A 17,294-nucleotide genomic window follows, 5' to 3' on the forward strand; every position below is an offset into this window, starting at 1 on the left:
CTTTGTATTTCTTAATTCTCCATCATTATCTTTATCTTCTTCTTTGATCCTCTATTTATACACCTTTGATAATAAAGTCGGTAGATGATGCTTGTCCTTGAGATTTGTAACCGTTGGACAAAGCTTGTCCTTGTGATTTGAATTTTCGTAGCTTTTATCGTAGGTGGCAATCATAGGTTGATGTCTTCTTGTCAGAGCAGACTTGCTTTTTAGATCTTTATCAAAGGTAGATTAGACTATTCATTTGCCACGACTTTTGATGAACGAAACATTCCGCTAATGTCTTTTTCTTTCTAACGATCATTTCTGACTTGCATTGGATAGAACAGATGAATGCTTGTACTAGATATCCTGCATAAATTAGAATAAATGTCTACATAATAGATATGTCCTTTTTCTTATTTACCTTGTTGCTTTTAAACGTTGAGCGTTTAATGACATTCAATGCTTGTTTAGAACAATCTAGGTTTTCATGTGTTCTACCGTTTGGTTAGGTTTTGACAGACAATTTTTCTATTAAGAATACTAAATTTGTCATGAAAGTTTTATCATTGAATTAGAGTGTGTTTGGCACGTGGTATCATTTAGCTTGTAGGATGTTTTTTTCTTAGCTAGTTTTTGTTTGGTAGATAGTTGTTATTTTCAAGAGTGTGTTTAGTGAAATGTCTTTTATCATGTGTTTCGAAGCAAGTTTTGTTCTTTTGGTGTGTCTATCAAACTCATCATGTTATGGTGAGAGTTTGTCTAGTTCGGGTAAACCATTTAGGTTTTTCTAACCAACGTGTTTAGCACGATGTTTTCCATTACATCGTTTGAGACTTTTTAGCGTGCCTTCATCGTTTGACACTTTTATCAATTGCGGCATATTGAGAGAATATTATCGTCATCTAGTTCTATAAGACTCTTTTTGACGTGTTTGGTGGTGTGTCTTGTTTAGCAAGATTCTCATTTGATATGAGTTTTTGGATTTTGAGATGTTCTTCCAAACACATCTTTTCAATCCTTCTATATTTAAGCTATGCTTAGAATTAGTTTGATCATTGTTAAGTGAGGCTTGTTTATTGTTTGTTCTTCCTGGAGAGGTCGTTAAGGATACTTCTTACAAAGCCCTTCGTTCCTAGTAGTTTTCTTTAAGCCTTGTTTACCTATTTGTGTTGTAGCTTTTCATGTCGAAACATTTTTTGGATTCCTAGTGTTTTGTTGTTTATATTTGTGAATTAAATGCTTTTAGCTCTTATGTTTTTTTATTTTATTTCTTTCATTTGTTGTCATCTCTTTGTCTTAGTTTTTCCAATAGATTTGTTATGTATACACCTTTTATTATATACTTAGTGTTCCTATTAAACGTTAGTATTTTGATTATGGTGAACTTCTTCTTTGTTTGTATTTCTCTGTTTCTACTGTTTTACAATCTAAGACTATACTCAAGACTGCTTCGTTTAATGTTGTTTGTTTAAACTTCAAAATCAAAGATGTTGTAGACGAGCTTGTCTTGTCTCAACATGTTTGATTAATAATTAGTATCAATTGTTAGCAGAAATAATTGTCATCAACTGATATGACTCCTGAACTTTCTTTGCAGGTATATTTAGGTTAGGATCCACCTGTATCAAAGAAAAGACCAAAGATGCATTATGATTGTTGGCCATCATGATGTTGCTTTTGTTGTGGTGGTTCACTAAAGTCAATTCAAAAAAGAAATCACGAAAGGGTCTATTCAGTGTATAAGTGAAGGTAGTTAACCATGTGAAATACAATGTTAGATGAAGTTGATCGCGTCATGGATGAAGTTGAAGACTAGGGCATAATAGTACATTTTAGAGAGTTCAAAGATTATGATAATGATAATAAGATTTGCCTCTTAAATATTTCTTTTTTCAACCTTATGTATTTTCTTCTTTTATATTTACAGGGTAATTATCAATGAATGTATTTTACCTTAAATCATCAATAAAATTAATTTTGGTTAATTTTTGTGTATTTTAGAAATTTATATATTTTGTTTACTTCTTATTATAAAAGACAAATTTCATTAAATTGAGAAACTATAAATGTAGGTGGATAATTATAAATAAGAAAGGTTTCAAACTTCTATAAATTAATAAGAAGAAGTTATTGCTCTAAAAAAACCCCGCATAAAAAAAAACTTCCACAAATTAATAGTTACAACCCTAACCGTGGAGGTTTGAAAAGCTCTCACAAATTAATTTGTGGAGAATAAAAACCTTGACAAATTAAAAAATAAATCTCTATTAAATATCAATTTTTTTTTCATGCATTCTGCTTCTCAAAAAGCATTTTTAATCATATATAAAATTGAACTCTAGTTTGTTTGGATAATATTTAGCAGATTAGCAGTTAAAATAAATTAAACCTTTTGGTAAAGTCAATGTCATAAACTTTTACTTTTATACTATTATTACTGAAAAAGATAAACAAGAAAAACATTTTTTTTACTCTAAAAAAATTATCCAAACAAGAACACATAAAGCTTCATTTGGTGCCTGCAACAGGGTAGAAGAATTGTGTTATATTTTAAACTAGAGATGCATGTTACCATCATTTAGCATGTTCTAGTACTCACATGGTAGGCCAAAAGAAACTGGGTCCCTTTTCATTATAAAAATCTAAAGGCTTCACCATGTGAACTGTGTTAAATGAATCTCACAGTGGCTGAATTGTTCCAATATTAGAAAATAGAGAATCTCTTTTGCACTCTCCTCAACCGACAAAGAAACACAAACAAAGGAGTTTCATAAATATGGGAAGAAAAAACATAATTTTATACCTCACCCTCTTCCTTGCTTACCCCGTGATTCTCACCAAATGCACCTCAAATTTAACTCTCACATTCTATTCTTGCTTCTTATATTATTACATCTTTATCTTATCCCTTCAAAAACACACTCACAGTTACCAACACTCCACAAATTTCTGCACCCTCATGGCCACTCTGATGAAGCTGTTTTTTTCATTTGCCATTTCGGTTATCTTGGTTTCAAAGGGTGTGAGTTCAACTACTACTGAGCCTACAATTTCAGCTTCTCCAGGAGTTTTGCCTTATGTGTCTGCTCCTGATATTTCATCATTTTTTCCCACTCCAAGTGGCTATCAACCACTGAGTTATGATACTTCTTCTGAGGCACCAGCTCCTGCACCCTCTTCAGGGGAATTTCAGGGCAAAATCTCTTCTGCTTCAGCTAGGTTCCATTCTGCTGCTCTCATTGTTGCTCTTCTCCTATCTTTTGCAGTCATAAGTAGTAACATGGTTATTGTTTGAGTATTTACTATATAATTGTCTTCTCTTCAAGGCTTTTTCACTCTTCTTCCTACCTTATTATGTACTTTATACATTCACTTCTGCCCAATTCGTTGATTCTCATGAACTTTGTTCCAATTTCCTGGTGAGATCTTGCTACAGGAAAAATTAGTAAGAATTTTCTGGTTTTAGTGTTTTTTTATTTTTAAAAGTCAAAGCAGAGTATTTATGGACTGCTAAGCGACTGATGTTTGTAGTAAAATCAGATTCAGTATTAGCAACTATTTTTTTTTTTTCTGTCTAGAAAATTAAACTCGAGATTCTCGTATTGTATTTGATTAAATGTTGGCGTGTGACTCATTATTTGGTAATGTGTTTGGTATTTTTATGAAATTGGTAATATTTAAACATAGTAGAATAAAGTTTTAGACTATTTATCACGAATAATAACTTATTTAAACATTAAACTACGCAACAACTTAGTTTTATATTGATTTATCTCAACTAGTGTTACGTTTAGTTTTTTCTTAAGACAAGATGTTTCACTAATTAAAATACCGATTATAAATGAATAAACAAATCACTTCTAATTATAAGAAGTGCACAAACCGGTTATTTTGTTTCAATTTTCTCTTGAGATTAAAATCTCAAAAGATAATTAAAAAAAAAACTCTCAAAGAGAAAGATTGATTTAAGTTTATTGGTGAGTTCACAAAGTAAAAAATACAAAAAATTTAATTTTTTTTAAGAAATTGTAACACTTACTCAAAATATAATATGTAAACTTATTTTCTCTGTCTGTTTACAAAATTTGGTTTTTTTAAAAAAGTATATATATATATATATATATATATATATATATATATATATATATATATATATATATATATATCAAATTGCCACAAACAATACTTAATTTATCATAGCAAATGTAAAATGACTTCTTTAAGGGTTTATAGTGTCATGAACTCATTCATTTCAAGGCATCTAATAATTCCACCACAAATATTGATGACATCAAGTGGTGAATAATATAGTGATTATGGTGCATCAAAGCCAGTAATATTGTAAAACTTATTCTATAATAGTGAAAGACACACAAAAGTTAATTAACTTATTCTATAATAGTGAAAGACACACAAAAGTTAATTGAATATATTTTTTTTCGGAGTTATTGAAGATCTACATTCATAGGCTTCCATTATACTATAAAAAAAAAAATACAAAATGACTAATTTGATAGTTCTTGTGTTGTTCATAAGCTAACAATTAGCTTACACATTATTATCATGAAATATGTGATTTGATTAAGTCTTTTAGTGGAGTTATTGTGCAAGAATTTTATAAAAATTGTTGTTAAAAAGTGGACTTTAACCCTAACTCAACTCTATAAAATCGGTTTGTGTAGATGAAGTTTTAACTTCCACTTATATAATATGAAATCGTCTTATTTCTAGGCGACATGAGACTTCCAACACACCTCCCATATACATCTCGAGCATGAGACTAGACATTAATGAGTAGTCCGATAGCGGCCCAATAGTAGGTGGAATAATATGCTCAACAAACAATAAATATTATGATAGTAGGTGGTACAATAGACCAAACAAACAAGAAATCTCGTTAGGATGGGTTTTAATGCATGACTTTGATATCATGTTAAGAAAGTCTAACTCAACTACACAAAACTAGGTTGTAAGGTAAAATTTGCACTCACTTATATACTATGAAATTATCTTATCTCTAATCGATGAAAGAATTCTAACCATTATCTTTAGGATATTGTGTAGCATAGGACTCCACCGATGTTTTCACAATAGTTAATACATAAAATATGATTAAGTCAAACTTGTTACTAGACTTACTGAATAAGCTAAGATTTCATTAAAGCATTAGAAAGATTTCATTAAAGCCATCAATCCATGGTTTAAATGTCCAAAACATCCTCTTAAAGAGGATGTGGTCCTCATCTAACTGGTTACCTTGATATGTTGGTTGGGTATTCATTTTTCAAATAAACTCAAGTAAACTTGCTTTAGCTTTTGAAGGGATGACAAATTTTGGTATGACTCTTCCCAATTGTCATAAACCTTTTCTATGGCTAATTATTTTATGAGTCAAGCCTTCTTATAAGTAATTGTATACTCTAGGGTTGACTTTATGTGAGCTATTATGATAGAGGGTTGTTGAAACAAAATCATAATGTCTAGCAACTTAAGTTTTAAAGTTTATCAAAAAATATTCAATGAAATATTGCCTTTGTAAAATAACGTCTAATGAAAGAAAACTTTTTCTTTAAAGAATAATCTAATAGATGATATGTGTAACAAACAACGTCTGAACGTCTAAAAAGTTAACATGTTATAAAAAACACCTTACAAAGTGAAGCGTTTTTCTAAAACTAACGTTTTATCAAGCAAATATCTTATGAAACGAAAGTCATAAACAATACTAAAAAACATATGTAAGTGTCTAATCAATAAACTAAACTCAGACCAACGCTAAACGATAGAAAGTTCCTAAAAAAAAGCATCCAAACATTTTTCTGTCAGAACTACAATGACATATTGATGAGTGCATATTTATGCCCACATTTATGTTTTAAAATTCAATTTTTTGATGAGATTCTTGTGCTTAAATAATTGATTTAAAGTGAATTTGTGATGATTGACTTTATCAAGTTTAGGAATTAAAGAGGCTTAAAATGTGATTTTAGTTGCATAAATTATTTTGGAGAGTCTAATGTTTATTGATGCAGATGGAATTAAAGTTTGAATTGCAATTTTGAAAAGAAAGAAAAGGCTAAAGTGCAATTAGAAGAAATTTCTAGACTTCTGGGCAATTTTGAATAAAATAAAATGGGTTGAATTGTAATTTTGGGCAAGTTCAAATTTGTTAGATATTTTAAAAGATAATATGGAGAAAATATATCCTAAGATATTTTATTTGATATTGGTAAACAATTACCTTATTTAACTATATCAATAAATATCAAAAGATAATATTTGTCAAATCTTTTTGAATCTAGAAAAGATATTATCAAATATTCTCAAAAACCGATTAAACTGTTGAATATTTGGAAGATATTAGATATAAAATAAAAGATTTTATCAACAGAAGATTTAGAGTGCAAGCCCAATCAAGCTTATATAAAGAGACCCAGGGGAGGCAGAAATCACAACTCATTCATTCTCTCAGACTCCTCCACTTGGAAGCATTCATCCACCACTCCTTTCATTTTATTTCATCATGTATTCTACTCCATTCATGGAGGGCTAAGCTTCTAGGGCTATTCCACTGTAATTTCATTATGGATTATGAGGTTAAGTTGAATTTATGAATCTGTTTCTTTTGATTATTGATTTGAGTTATTCTTCTTCTAAGTCTTTCATCTCTCAATCATATTAAAAGTAATGATTTTTGCATCATAAGGTGTTTGAATCTACATGCATATTAATCATATGAGTCCAAGGGTTTCTAGGTTTGATTGATAATCTACTTTGATTAAATTTAGGAACTTTCATATGATTAAACGGGTTTTTGCTATCAATTGAGAATGTACTTTGATTGGTGGTAATAATTTCAACTATAATTAATTGAGAATTTACTTTGATTAATTAGCTTTTAATATTTGGTTAGGAGATTTAAGAATGGACATGATTAAACACAATAGAATTTGATTAAGAATGTACTTTGGTTGAATTCATTATGAATAATCTAGAAAGGTCTTGCCTTTGATTGAGAATCTACTTTGGTTAATTGCATGATCGCCCTCCAATTAATTAGGAATGTACTTTAATTAATTTGAAACTTGAACAATAATCAATTGAACAATGATCTGTGGATAACCGATGATGAATCTATCTTGGAAAAGCAGTGGAATTAGCCTATTTCATCATAATTGTTTCTAAGTTTTCTCATTGTTCTTTAAACATTCTTCAAACATTAATTTCATTAGCATAGTTTCTCACTTTCATTCTTGAGCATTGCGTAACATTCATAAGATTCAAATATTGAAAAGCAATTTCGTATTTGTTGAGAGACGACTCAGGGTTACTTTAACCCTATCTACTTTCTTGACTACTGACATGGCAATATTGAAGTTGCCTTGAAAAGTAGTATTAATTTGATAGCTTCAACGACAGCGTATCACGTATGCGTATTCAAAAGATAAAATGTTTAAAAGCTAGTACTTGATATCACATGAAAAACTTTATAAGACAAGCATCTAATAAATATGTCATATACACCATTTATATTAAAATGATCGTTAAACATGCATTAATTAAATGATATTGACATATGAGAATGCTCTAAACACATTATATACTTTACAATCATCAACAGATAAAATATTTAATACTATACAAAAAAGTGTCTTTGTGCTTGCATGCCTTGTTCTCGTTATCTGTGTAGAAAATAACAACACTAAGTTTTATCTAAGAGCTCTAAACATAGAGACGTTAAAAAACAAGAATACATATTCAAAGCTACTAACCTAGAAGAATCGTACAAGCTATCTTCGTGAAAAAGCCCTACTGGCCTACAACGTATACCTGAGTTTGATCAAGCCATATTTATCAAACACTGTTTTAAACTTTTATAACTTCTTCTATGGATACGTCATGGATAATTTGATTACATATCTTCAATGTTATTTTTAGTAAACACATCCTTTAGATGCTTTAGTCAATAACCGATATTTCGTTAAGTATTGTATATTAAACATCAAAATATGAGTTGTTAGACGGTCTAGTCTCTCTAGATGATCTTATCTTTAACAACCTTAAATTTAAACTTATTCATGATAACAAACTTTGAGACTTCAAAAGATATTATGCTATCCTACACCTATTTTCTTATTGATTTTCACATAAAATCTTAATAAAGAGGAATTTCAATCAATCCACCAATGACACTTAAAAGAACATGCAATTATTGATCTTTCAACCAAAAATCTTCTACTCTTTTAGAGAAGACAAAGATGACATCCTAATTCAAAGTGTAAATGATAAAGATGATAAAAAACTGTCACCATTTCAAACATCTATGGACAAAATAATACATCACTCAAAACATAGTGTAAAACTCACCGTAACAATTATTTGACTTCCCCATAAAATACTTTATTGATTAGTTCTCGATATAAAAGAACATATGCAACATATTATTAATTGATTCCCTATTATAAACTAATACATTTACAAGATAAATATGTCAAACCAAACTAAATTTGAAGTGTGGGAATTGAGATAATAAAAACAATATTATGCTCTAAAGAGCAATATTAAAAAAATAAGGAAATTAAAAGGTGTCAATAGATGTGTTTGTATGCTGATTTCATATTGCCCTAGTAAAATATATTGATCCTTCAAGAGGTGAATACTCTCGTAATTTGCAAGTAAATTACTTTTGATTTTCCTAAAACTTCAAGTTAGATTCTACACATTAATTTGCGAGTGAATTTAAGTTATATACTTATGGTCATCACTCCTAAGCTGACATCTCATAAATTCCAAACGCAGTTTAGACTATAAAATCATGACAGTTTATAATAATTACATAAAACACCAAAAATATTTGTATATTTTCCCACTCAATAATTTGGAGATTCAAATGCAATACGCAGAACACGCATTCTGAACTGTAAGTAAATCACCTTCGATTATCAATGCCTGGGACGTGAAGCAAGTTCAAATCACATTGCATGGAAACAACAACACTGACGATGACTCGGTTAGTGTTCAGAACAACACCATCAACCGCACGTCGCAAACGTGCTTATTCCACATGGCAGACCAATACCGCGAACCTTACGAGCATGTTCGGCAAATACGTGGACAAAACCAGCGTCTCTAGCTGGAACACCGTCATCGCTGACCTCGCTCGAAGCGGCGATTTCATGGAAGCTCTCAGCGCATTTTCCTCCATGCGCAAGCTCTCTCTACATCCCAACCGCTCCACCTTCCCATGCGCCATCAAGGCCTGTGCCGCACTCTCCGATCTCCGCGCCGGCGTGCAGACCCACCAGCAGGCGTTCGCATTTGGGTTCGGCCACGACCTCTTCGTCTCCGCCGCGCTCGTCGACATGTACTCCAAATGCGGCTTCCCTGACCTCGCGCGCTACCTTTTCGACGAAATTCCCAGCCGAAACGTCGTTTCGTGGACATCCATGATTGCAGGCTACATCCGAAACGACCGCGCCCAGGAAGCCGTTTGCCTCTTTAAGGAGTTGTTGGCGGAGGACAGTGGGAGTGCGGAATCTGAGTATGAGGCTTTCGTGGATTCCATGCTTGTGGGGTGTGTTCTTTCGGCGTGTTCGCGGGTGGGGTGGAGGAGTGCGACTGAAGGGGTTCATGGGTTGGTGGTCAAGAGGGGGTTTGAGGGGTGTGTGGGTGTTGGGAATACTTTGATGGATGCTTATGCCAAGTGTGGAGAAATGGGGGTGGCGAGGAAAGTGTTTGATGGAATGCATGAGAGTGATGTCTGCTCTTGGAACTCTATAATTTCTCAGTATGCGCAGAATGGGTTGTCAGCTGAGGCTTTCTGTGTTTTTGCTGACATGGTGAAGAGTGGCAAGGTTAAATATAACGAGGTGACATTGTCTGCGGTGTTGTTGGCCTGCGCGAATTCAGGAGCTTTGCAGCTGGGAAAGTGCATACATGACCAGGTGTGTTACTTAATGCACCGGTTCATTTGGTCTTTAGACACCGATTTACATTTGGTGGTTACTTGAAAATTTTATATTTTGGTTCCTACCTGATGAAATTGTTTATACATTGGTCCTAACTGCTTGTTGAAGTTATCATGATGTTCGATGTTTTCTGAGTTTGTAAACATTTTATGACGAAATTAAATATTTAATTGACCAGTGTTTGTCAAACACTGCAAACATCTAATAGCATTGTAACTGTGGCAAAGGACGGGGGCGGCAAATTTGTTGTAATATTTTTTTTTTGGCTTAAATTCACTCTTGGTCTCCATAGTTTTATGAATGTGAAATTTTAGTTCTTATAAAATTTTGATTGCTAGTTCGATCTTTCAGTTTTTAAAATTGAACAATTTTTGTCTAAAGTTAATATGTCATCTAATTCTAACAAAAAATAGTGATGTGTCTGTTAGCGATAACAGGTTTTAAACCTTACCGTTGATATCCTATTTGGATAACTAACTACGCTTTTTCACCAACCATGCGTCAGATTTTTTTTTAACAATTAGATAACATTAATAGTAAACTAGAATGGTTTATTTTGAAAATTTGAAAGTTCAAATGAGCAATTAAATTTTTATAGAAACTAAAATTGTACATCCTTGAAACTATGATGAGTAAGAGAGGATTTATGCCTTTTTTGTATAAACCAAAGTTATGAGTTTTTCTTCATTTAATAAGGACCAAAACGGAAACATGGTGTAAACTGTCCAAGTTTAGGTTCCAAATTTTAATTTATTTTTGTTCCAATTTTTGGTCCTAAAATTGTATTTATGTATGGAATAATTAGCGAGTGCCTAGATTTTTGTTGGTCTCACCGGCTCGTTTTCTTGTACTATAGGTTATAAAGATGGATATGGAGGATAGTGTGGTTGTAGGTACATCTATAGTGGATATGTACTGCAAATGTGGGAGAGTTGAGATGGCTAGGAAGGCATTTGACCGCATGAACATGAAGAATGTTAAGTCATGGACTGCTATGGTTGCTGGTTACGGAATGCATGGCCGTGCAAAAGAGGCTATGGAAGTCTTCTACGAGATGATAAGATCTGGAGACAAGCCAAATTACATTACTTTTGTGTCAGTTTTAGCTGCATGCAGCCATGCTGGTTTGTTAAAAGAAGGCCGGCATTGGTTTAATAGAATGAAAAGTGAATTTAATGTTGAACCTGGTATTGAGCACTATTCTTGCATGGTTGATCTCCTCGGGCGTGCTGGCTATCTTAATGAGGCTTATCGTTTGATCCTGGAAATGAAGGTGAAACCTGATTTTATAATCTGGGGTTCCCTTCTTGGGGCTTGTAGGATTCATAAAAATGTGGAACTTGGGGAGATCTCTGCTAAAAAACTATTTCAGTTAGATCCAAGTAGTTGTGGGTACTATGTTCTACTCTCTAATATTTATGCTGATGCTGGAAGGTGGGATGAAGTTGAGAGGATGAGGATATTGATGAAGAGTCGTGGGTTGCTTAAAACCCCTGGATATAGTATAGTAGAGCTCAAGGGTAGGGTACATGTATTCTTAGTTGGAGACAAAGAACATCCTCAACATGAGAAGATTTATGAGTACCTAGACAAATTAAATGTCAAGCTGCAAGCACTTGGGTATATGCCAAATTTGACCTCAGTTCTTCATGATGTTGATGAGGAAGAGAAAGGAATGGTTCTAAGAGTTCATAGTGAGAAACTAGCAGTTTGCTTTGGAATCATGAATTCAGTTCCTGGGTCAGTGATCCATATCATAAAAAATCTTAGAATTTGTGGTGACTGCCACATTGCAATTAAATTTATTTCCAAAGCAGTAAATCGAGAAATTGTTGTCAGAGATTCTAAGCGGTTTCATCATTTTAAGGATGGTATGTGTTCATGTGGAGACTACTGGTGACAGCAATTGAAATAATGGTAGCCAAAATCTATGGTGTAGGTTGTGCATTATTTATTCATCTTACTAGCCAGACATGGAGCTATGAAAGTGCATATCTATCTTAAATAAACTGTTTAATTTGATTTTGGAGTGAACAGTGGATCCATTAGATCCAGTTATTAGGATAATGGAAAAAAAGGCACTGATCTTTTAGTGACTAATACTCAGTTTGAATGTACAATGTTATAGTACACATGAGATCACCGTAGAACCAACTGCAAATAACATATGATGACTGTTTTTTACTACATGCCTCAAGACATGTAAAGTCGCACCTATAGTATCGTCGGTACAGGTGCTCACTTAGTTACTAAAGGAAAAAGTATATCATAACAACGTTCTGCAAAAAAAAATTCTGAGTGTCGATTGCTTGCATAGAATACTAGATTTTGAAGAGCTTGCCTGTAGATCTTCCTCCTGCTCTTGAAGTCTGTGGTTGATCACATTCTGAATCAGCATTGGAGTGGGTTAAAGAAATCTGCAGGGCCCTGTTCTCAGTCTTCAAAGTTTCCACCTTTAGTCTAAGCCTTCTGATGGTTTCTCTCTTTTCATCATTTCTTTGGACCAGCAGTAGCAACTGGTGCAGATTGTCCTGTATAAGTTTTGTTTGATACTTTAGTGTCGACCACAAATTGTCACATTTGAAACTGATCATTGGAGGATCTTCAGTTCTCTGATGTAATTCCGAATCGTCAATCTTCTCTTCAGTGGTTGAAAATTTTGTCATTCTGTCCTCCATTTGAATATTTCTGCGTTCTGGTTTTAATTTCGTGCTGCATGTGCCTGCTGATAACAGTTCATGGCATTCATCTCCTTGCTCGTTTGAAAGATCAAAACCAAGGATACTACGGTCAATTTTGATATTGGAGTGCTCCAAGGAACATTCATCTCCTTGGTTATTTTTATCTCTCAATTTACCTGTTGCTCTTTTATTGCAGATAGAACAAATGGTTCTTGATGTACCAGAAGATGATAAAGATCCAGATTGGAAGGTACCCTGAGAGGTTTTTAACTTAAGTTGGTTATATGCTATGGCTAACACACGGTAAGATTGGCCAAAATCTTCAAGCATCTCTATGAGATCTTCTCTCCATTCGCAATGCATGAGTTCTTTTGGAGAATTGTCACCATCTAAAATGGTCTTCATAGCATCCAATTTCTCATCCAAGTCTAAAAAGTTATTAAAATTCAGGTGTTTGTGAGTATATACTGCAGCATAACTAGGTTAAGACCTTATGTATATTCCAATAATGTTTGTTTGACTTTGAGCAACTCCTACAGGCAATAAATAAGCCAGAAATCCCAGATTTTAAACCTGGAATTTTGGTTAAGAGGGATGTCCCTGTGAAGAAGGATAAGGGATTTTGAGGACTAAAAATATTACTACTTGATAATTAATGTGCAATATATATTCCAGGTGCTCCTATTGAACCTTTTCTGAGAGGACAGTTTCTAATCTAGTATATGAAATCGCTTCAAACATGCCTTTTTCTAGCCTCAGTTCATGTCACCCCCTCCCTCTTTCAGTAGTCAACTTCACTTTCTACAACTTTATAATATGCTTTTAATGCAGAGTTGAGTCAAAGAACGCTAACAAGTTAAATTATGGAAATACTAGTTGCACATATATTTAGTCTGCAAAATAGAACTTTTACACCTCAGCAAGCATGCATGTGTATGTATATCTGTATGAGTATGAGTGACTAAGATAGAGAGAACCTGATATGGTTGTTTGAAGCCATTGAGACTGATAGATAGGAGCAGAACTCCATGATTCAGGATCTTTATTCTCCATGGTCAAATGTGTCTTCTTCAACTCCGAGCAAGATAATTTATTAGAGGAGAAACGGTGACAACAGGGTAAAGTGTAAGGAAACAAGTAAAGTATAGAATTTGAAGAGGAAGATTTATGCCATGATGGACTTTGTATATTGCAGCAGACCAAAGTTAAGCAGATTCTTTAACAAATTAGAAAGCATCCTGTGGCAGAGTTCTATAGTTTCCAATTTCCTATTTTAACTCAAAAAATTTGGTTGACTTTTTATAAACCATTTCAATAATATTCATTTATTTAAAGCACACGTTATTTTGTAATGACTATAATATTGACAGTTCAGCTGTGTTAGTTTGCAGCATAATAAACAATGGAGTAATCTTTGGTCATAATTAATCGTACCTAATATGTAATTTATTTCAAGTTCTTTTAATAAAATAATAGGCAACGTAATAACTGTGAAATACACTAACATGCCATCCAAAATAACTATTTTAAAAATCATATCATATGAATAGTGATTTTTATTTGGTAGGCTATTTTAAGATACATGAGATCCCACATGCTCTAAACCATAAGCTTTAGGCATGATTAAATTTTTTTTTTTGATTTGTCATAAATAATTTTGGAAATATTTATAAAATATTTAGTCAAAATTACTTTGTATATTTGATAAAAGCTTTAATCCTTTATCATGTTAAATTATTTAATAAAATTAGTATGATATTTTTACTATATTAATGTTTTTCTAAACTCAGAACAAAGCATATTTGTTATGATTTTACGAGAAATTAAACGATTTAATGAAACTAATGTGATATTTCCACCGTTTAATACTTTTTTGTTAATTCGTAGAAGTTATATTTTAATTTTAATTTTCATGGAGATTATTTAGCACGAAATATAGCAAGAACTTTTTTTAAAAAAACATTTTTTCTTTATAATGATATTTTCTTGAAAGAAAAATAAATCAAAGGCAGGAATAATCATTAGATTTCAAAAGATAAGTTTTTATTTTTTGTCTAAATTGATTGAAAATTATAAATCGTGTGGAACTCATTTCTTATTTAATAAGTGTAACTTTCAATATTTTTTAATGATTTGAATAAATAAAAGGAAATATATTACAAATAATATATAACTGTACATGCCGCCAATACTTCTCTTATATATTGGAATGTTGTAAATGTAAACTTATAATAAAAATTACTAAAATATTAAGATTTTTATTATAAAATTTAGACTTGTTACACCGGTTTGAATGTTAGAGTGAAAATTAAAAGTGTATTATTTAATATTTTTCACAAATTAATGAAATCTAAACTTAACGAAGTTTTTAACATATAATAATTTCATAAATTTTATTTTTTTCAGTTTTAAATTTATTTTTTACATATAAAAAATTTTCATCATTTTTAGCTTTAATTAATAAATTAATATACTTTTTCTAAAAAAAACATCTTTGTGTTAAATTATATATGAATAAAGGAAAAATATCTATAAAATAAAAAATTAATAAACGTAGCAAAAAAGGACATGGGAGGAGAAAATAGAAATAATGTATTGAGACCCAATTAATTTTTTGCTGAATATTCATAATTTTATTATTTAATTAATTATGTTTAGAAAAATAGTTCCGTATATGCTGTAGTACATTTTTATTTATAAGAAAATGAAAATTTTCATCTTCTATTTTTCTCTCTCTCAAATGAGACCTCGGTAAAACATTTTATATCACCAAATGATTTTTCATAGTTATGTGAGCAAAATCTTTAGATTTTTTCAAGATTATAGATCATAAAAATTTAATAAGATTCTAAATAAGTATGATTCTTATTATTAATGATAAAAACAATTGTTCAAAATTGTCATCTCTTTGTTTGTTATATTTGGAGTTCTCCATAACATTAGAACGTTTCCATTCTTTTTAAAGGTAGAAAAAAAGAAATCTTCATTAGCTGTTAGAGTTAAAAAACTACTTCTCATGTTGAAAAAGAAAATACTGTTTTACATTTGTGAGTACCAACTCTTTTGAAACCTCTATTTTTATCAAATACAAATTATCTTTAATAATCACTCCACTAAATTTTATTTCAAATTTAATTCCTAATTATAATGAAATTATTTATTACTTTATAAATTCCGTGAAATCATCTTACTCTTATGTTTTATTTATACATATCCCTCCGTATCTTCAAAGTCAGAAATTTTCTTATTTGATACAACATTTTAGAGAAAATATTGTATTTTGAAAAAAAATAAATGAAAAACTTCATGTTAAAAAATAATTAAATATGAACCAAAATTATACAATTAACAAATTAAAAAAAATGAAAGATAGAATAAAAGAATAACAACTATATAATTTTCTACGCTAAAATATAACGAGTATTAGGGTTAATATTTTTTTCATACCTGGTTCAATAATTAGCAAAATGAAGTGATTGAAACTCTATAATATTACATTTTCATCAAACTTAATAGTCATGCATGAAGTGGTTGGGATCACTATGTGGATGTGTTGTTGTGAAACGAGAAGAGCTGTGAATGGAGTACTCTGTGTTGTGCTTTGCAAGAAATAAAGAAGAACACAAAAGAGGAATGAGAAACACAAAACAAAGAATGAGTGAGTGAGACATGTTTTTAGAGAAAAGAGATTAAGGCCTTTATTATCAAGAAATAATGAGTCATAATATAATAAATGCATATGAAACACCAAGATATTTTCACCAAACGCAAGTATAAAAAAAATTGAAGTGTCTTATAAAAGTAACAAGCATAAAAGTGAAAAACACATGAAAACACTAGAGTGAAAACTTTTCGCAAATGACATAAGTTTTCAAAAGATTAATAAACAAAAGATATGTTCACACAATGATGTTTCAAAAGGGATTTATGAAAATGTTTTAAGAAGAAAAGTGATAAAGCATAAATTTTATATTGGTTCACTCAACTTAAACTACGTTCAGTTCTCCCTTAAGATCTCTTAAGAGGTTCGACTAATCTTTAACAAGTTTACACAGGTTTTACCTCTCCAGGTTTACAATGAGTATTCTCATCACTCCTAGTTCACCTAGTCAACACGAATACTCCGAATTTAACCACTCCTGGTTTACAAGCATTCTAACTACTTCTAATCTCAACTCTAGCAACACATCTAGACTATTTAACTCAATTGAGCTAAACACCAAATGTTTTAATTCTTTTCAGAATTTACAATGTAGACAGTGTTATGAGCAAAGGTACAAATTGATAACTATTAATGAGAGGATAGAAATAATACAAATGAATATGATATTTGTGTTGAAATGAAATGTGTATCTCGCACCAATGTAGTATAGGGAATAACCTCGGATCAATCAAAGGACTTGATTCTTATTAAGTTTCGAATGTAGAGTAAATCCTAATTTTTTACTAACCAAGCATTTCCTAGATACATCACCTAATATATTACAATTTGCACATGAACTAGCTGTAAGAATGGTAAATGCAAATTTAACAAGAAATGAAAATACAAAGCTGAAACTAGACTTGGTCTAACAACACAAAATTTAACATATCTCAAGAAGGCCTCTTGAAAATCTAGGTCCACTTTGAGGTCTTTTGACATCTAAATGAGATGCAAACT

General features: G+C 31.4%; 3 protein-coding genes across 3 annotated transcripts; 2 read left to right on the forward strand and 1 right to left on the reverse strand.

Annotated features, from left to right (window-relative positions):
• The first annotated feature begins 2,704 nt into the window (after positions 1–2,704).
• Positions 2,705–3,461, forward strand: LOC148197321 (uncharacterized). The gene has a single exon (XM_088093359.1). It carries the CDS (start codon positions 2,762–2,764, stop codon positions 3,278–3,280), a length of 519 nt encoding a protein of 172 aa, XP_087949485.1. The 5' UTR covers positions 2,705–2,761; the 3' UTR covers positions 3,281–3,461.
• A 5,347-nt stretch (positions 3,462–8,808) lies between these two features.
• On the forward strand, positions 8,809–11,973 carry LOC148197322 (pentatricopeptide repeat-containing protein At3g26782, mitochondrial-like). Its single transcript, XM_088093466.1, has 2 exons — positions 8,809–9,929; positions 10,810–11,973. The coding sequence occupies exons 1-2, from the start codon at positions 8,967–8,969 to the stop codon at positions 11,851–11,853; spliced, it is 2,007 nt and encodes a 668-aa protein (XP_087949592.1). The 5' UTR covers positions 8,809–8,966; the 3' UTR covers positions 11,854–11,973.
• Positions 11,974–12,111: 138 nt separating this feature from the next.
• LOC148197323 (protein NETWORKED 3C-like) lies at positions 12,112–14,014 on the reverse strand. Its single transcript, XM_088093467.1, has 2 exons — positions 13,612–14,014; positions 12,112–13,062 (listed from the first exon to the last, which is right to left on the reverse strand). The coding sequence occupies exons 1-2, from the start codon at positions 13,685–13,687 to the stop codon at positions 12,275–12,277; spliced, it is 864 nt and encodes a 287-aa protein (XP_087949593.1). The 5' UTR covers positions 13,688–14,014; the 3' UTR covers positions 12,112–12,274.
• Positions 14,015–17,294: the final 3,280 nt, after the last annotated feature.

The sequence above is a fragment of the Vigna umbellata genome, chromosome 6 (genome assembly GCF_029865625.1).
Source record: "Vigna umbellata cultivar VRB3 chromosome 6, Vumbellata_1.0, whole genome shotgun sequence".
NCBI classification, from domain to species: domain Eukaryota; kingdom Viridiplantae; phylum Streptophyta; class Magnoliopsida; order Fabales; family Fabaceae; genus Vigna; species Vigna umbellata.

Coding starts and splice junctions, on each gene's coding strand:
- LOC148197321 (XM_088093359.1), top strand. CDS start 2,762: ATGGGAAGAAAAAACATAATTTTATACCTCACCCTCTTCCTTGCTTAC.
- LOC148197322 (XM_088093466.1), top strand. CDS start 8,967: ATGGAAACAACAACACTGACGATGACTCGGTTAGTGTTCAGAACAACA. Junction 9,930..10,809: donor GAAAGTGCATACATGACCAG/GTGTGTTACTTA, acceptor CTTGTACTATAG/GTTATAAAGATGGATATGGA.
- LOC148197323 (XM_088093467.1), bottom strand. CDS start 13,687: ATGGAGAATAAAGATCCTGAATCATGGAGTTCTGCTCCTATCTATCAG. Junction 13,063..13,611: donor GCTTCAAACAACCATATCAG/GTTCTCTCTATC, acceptor ATAACTTTTTAG/ACTTGGATGAGAAATTGGAT.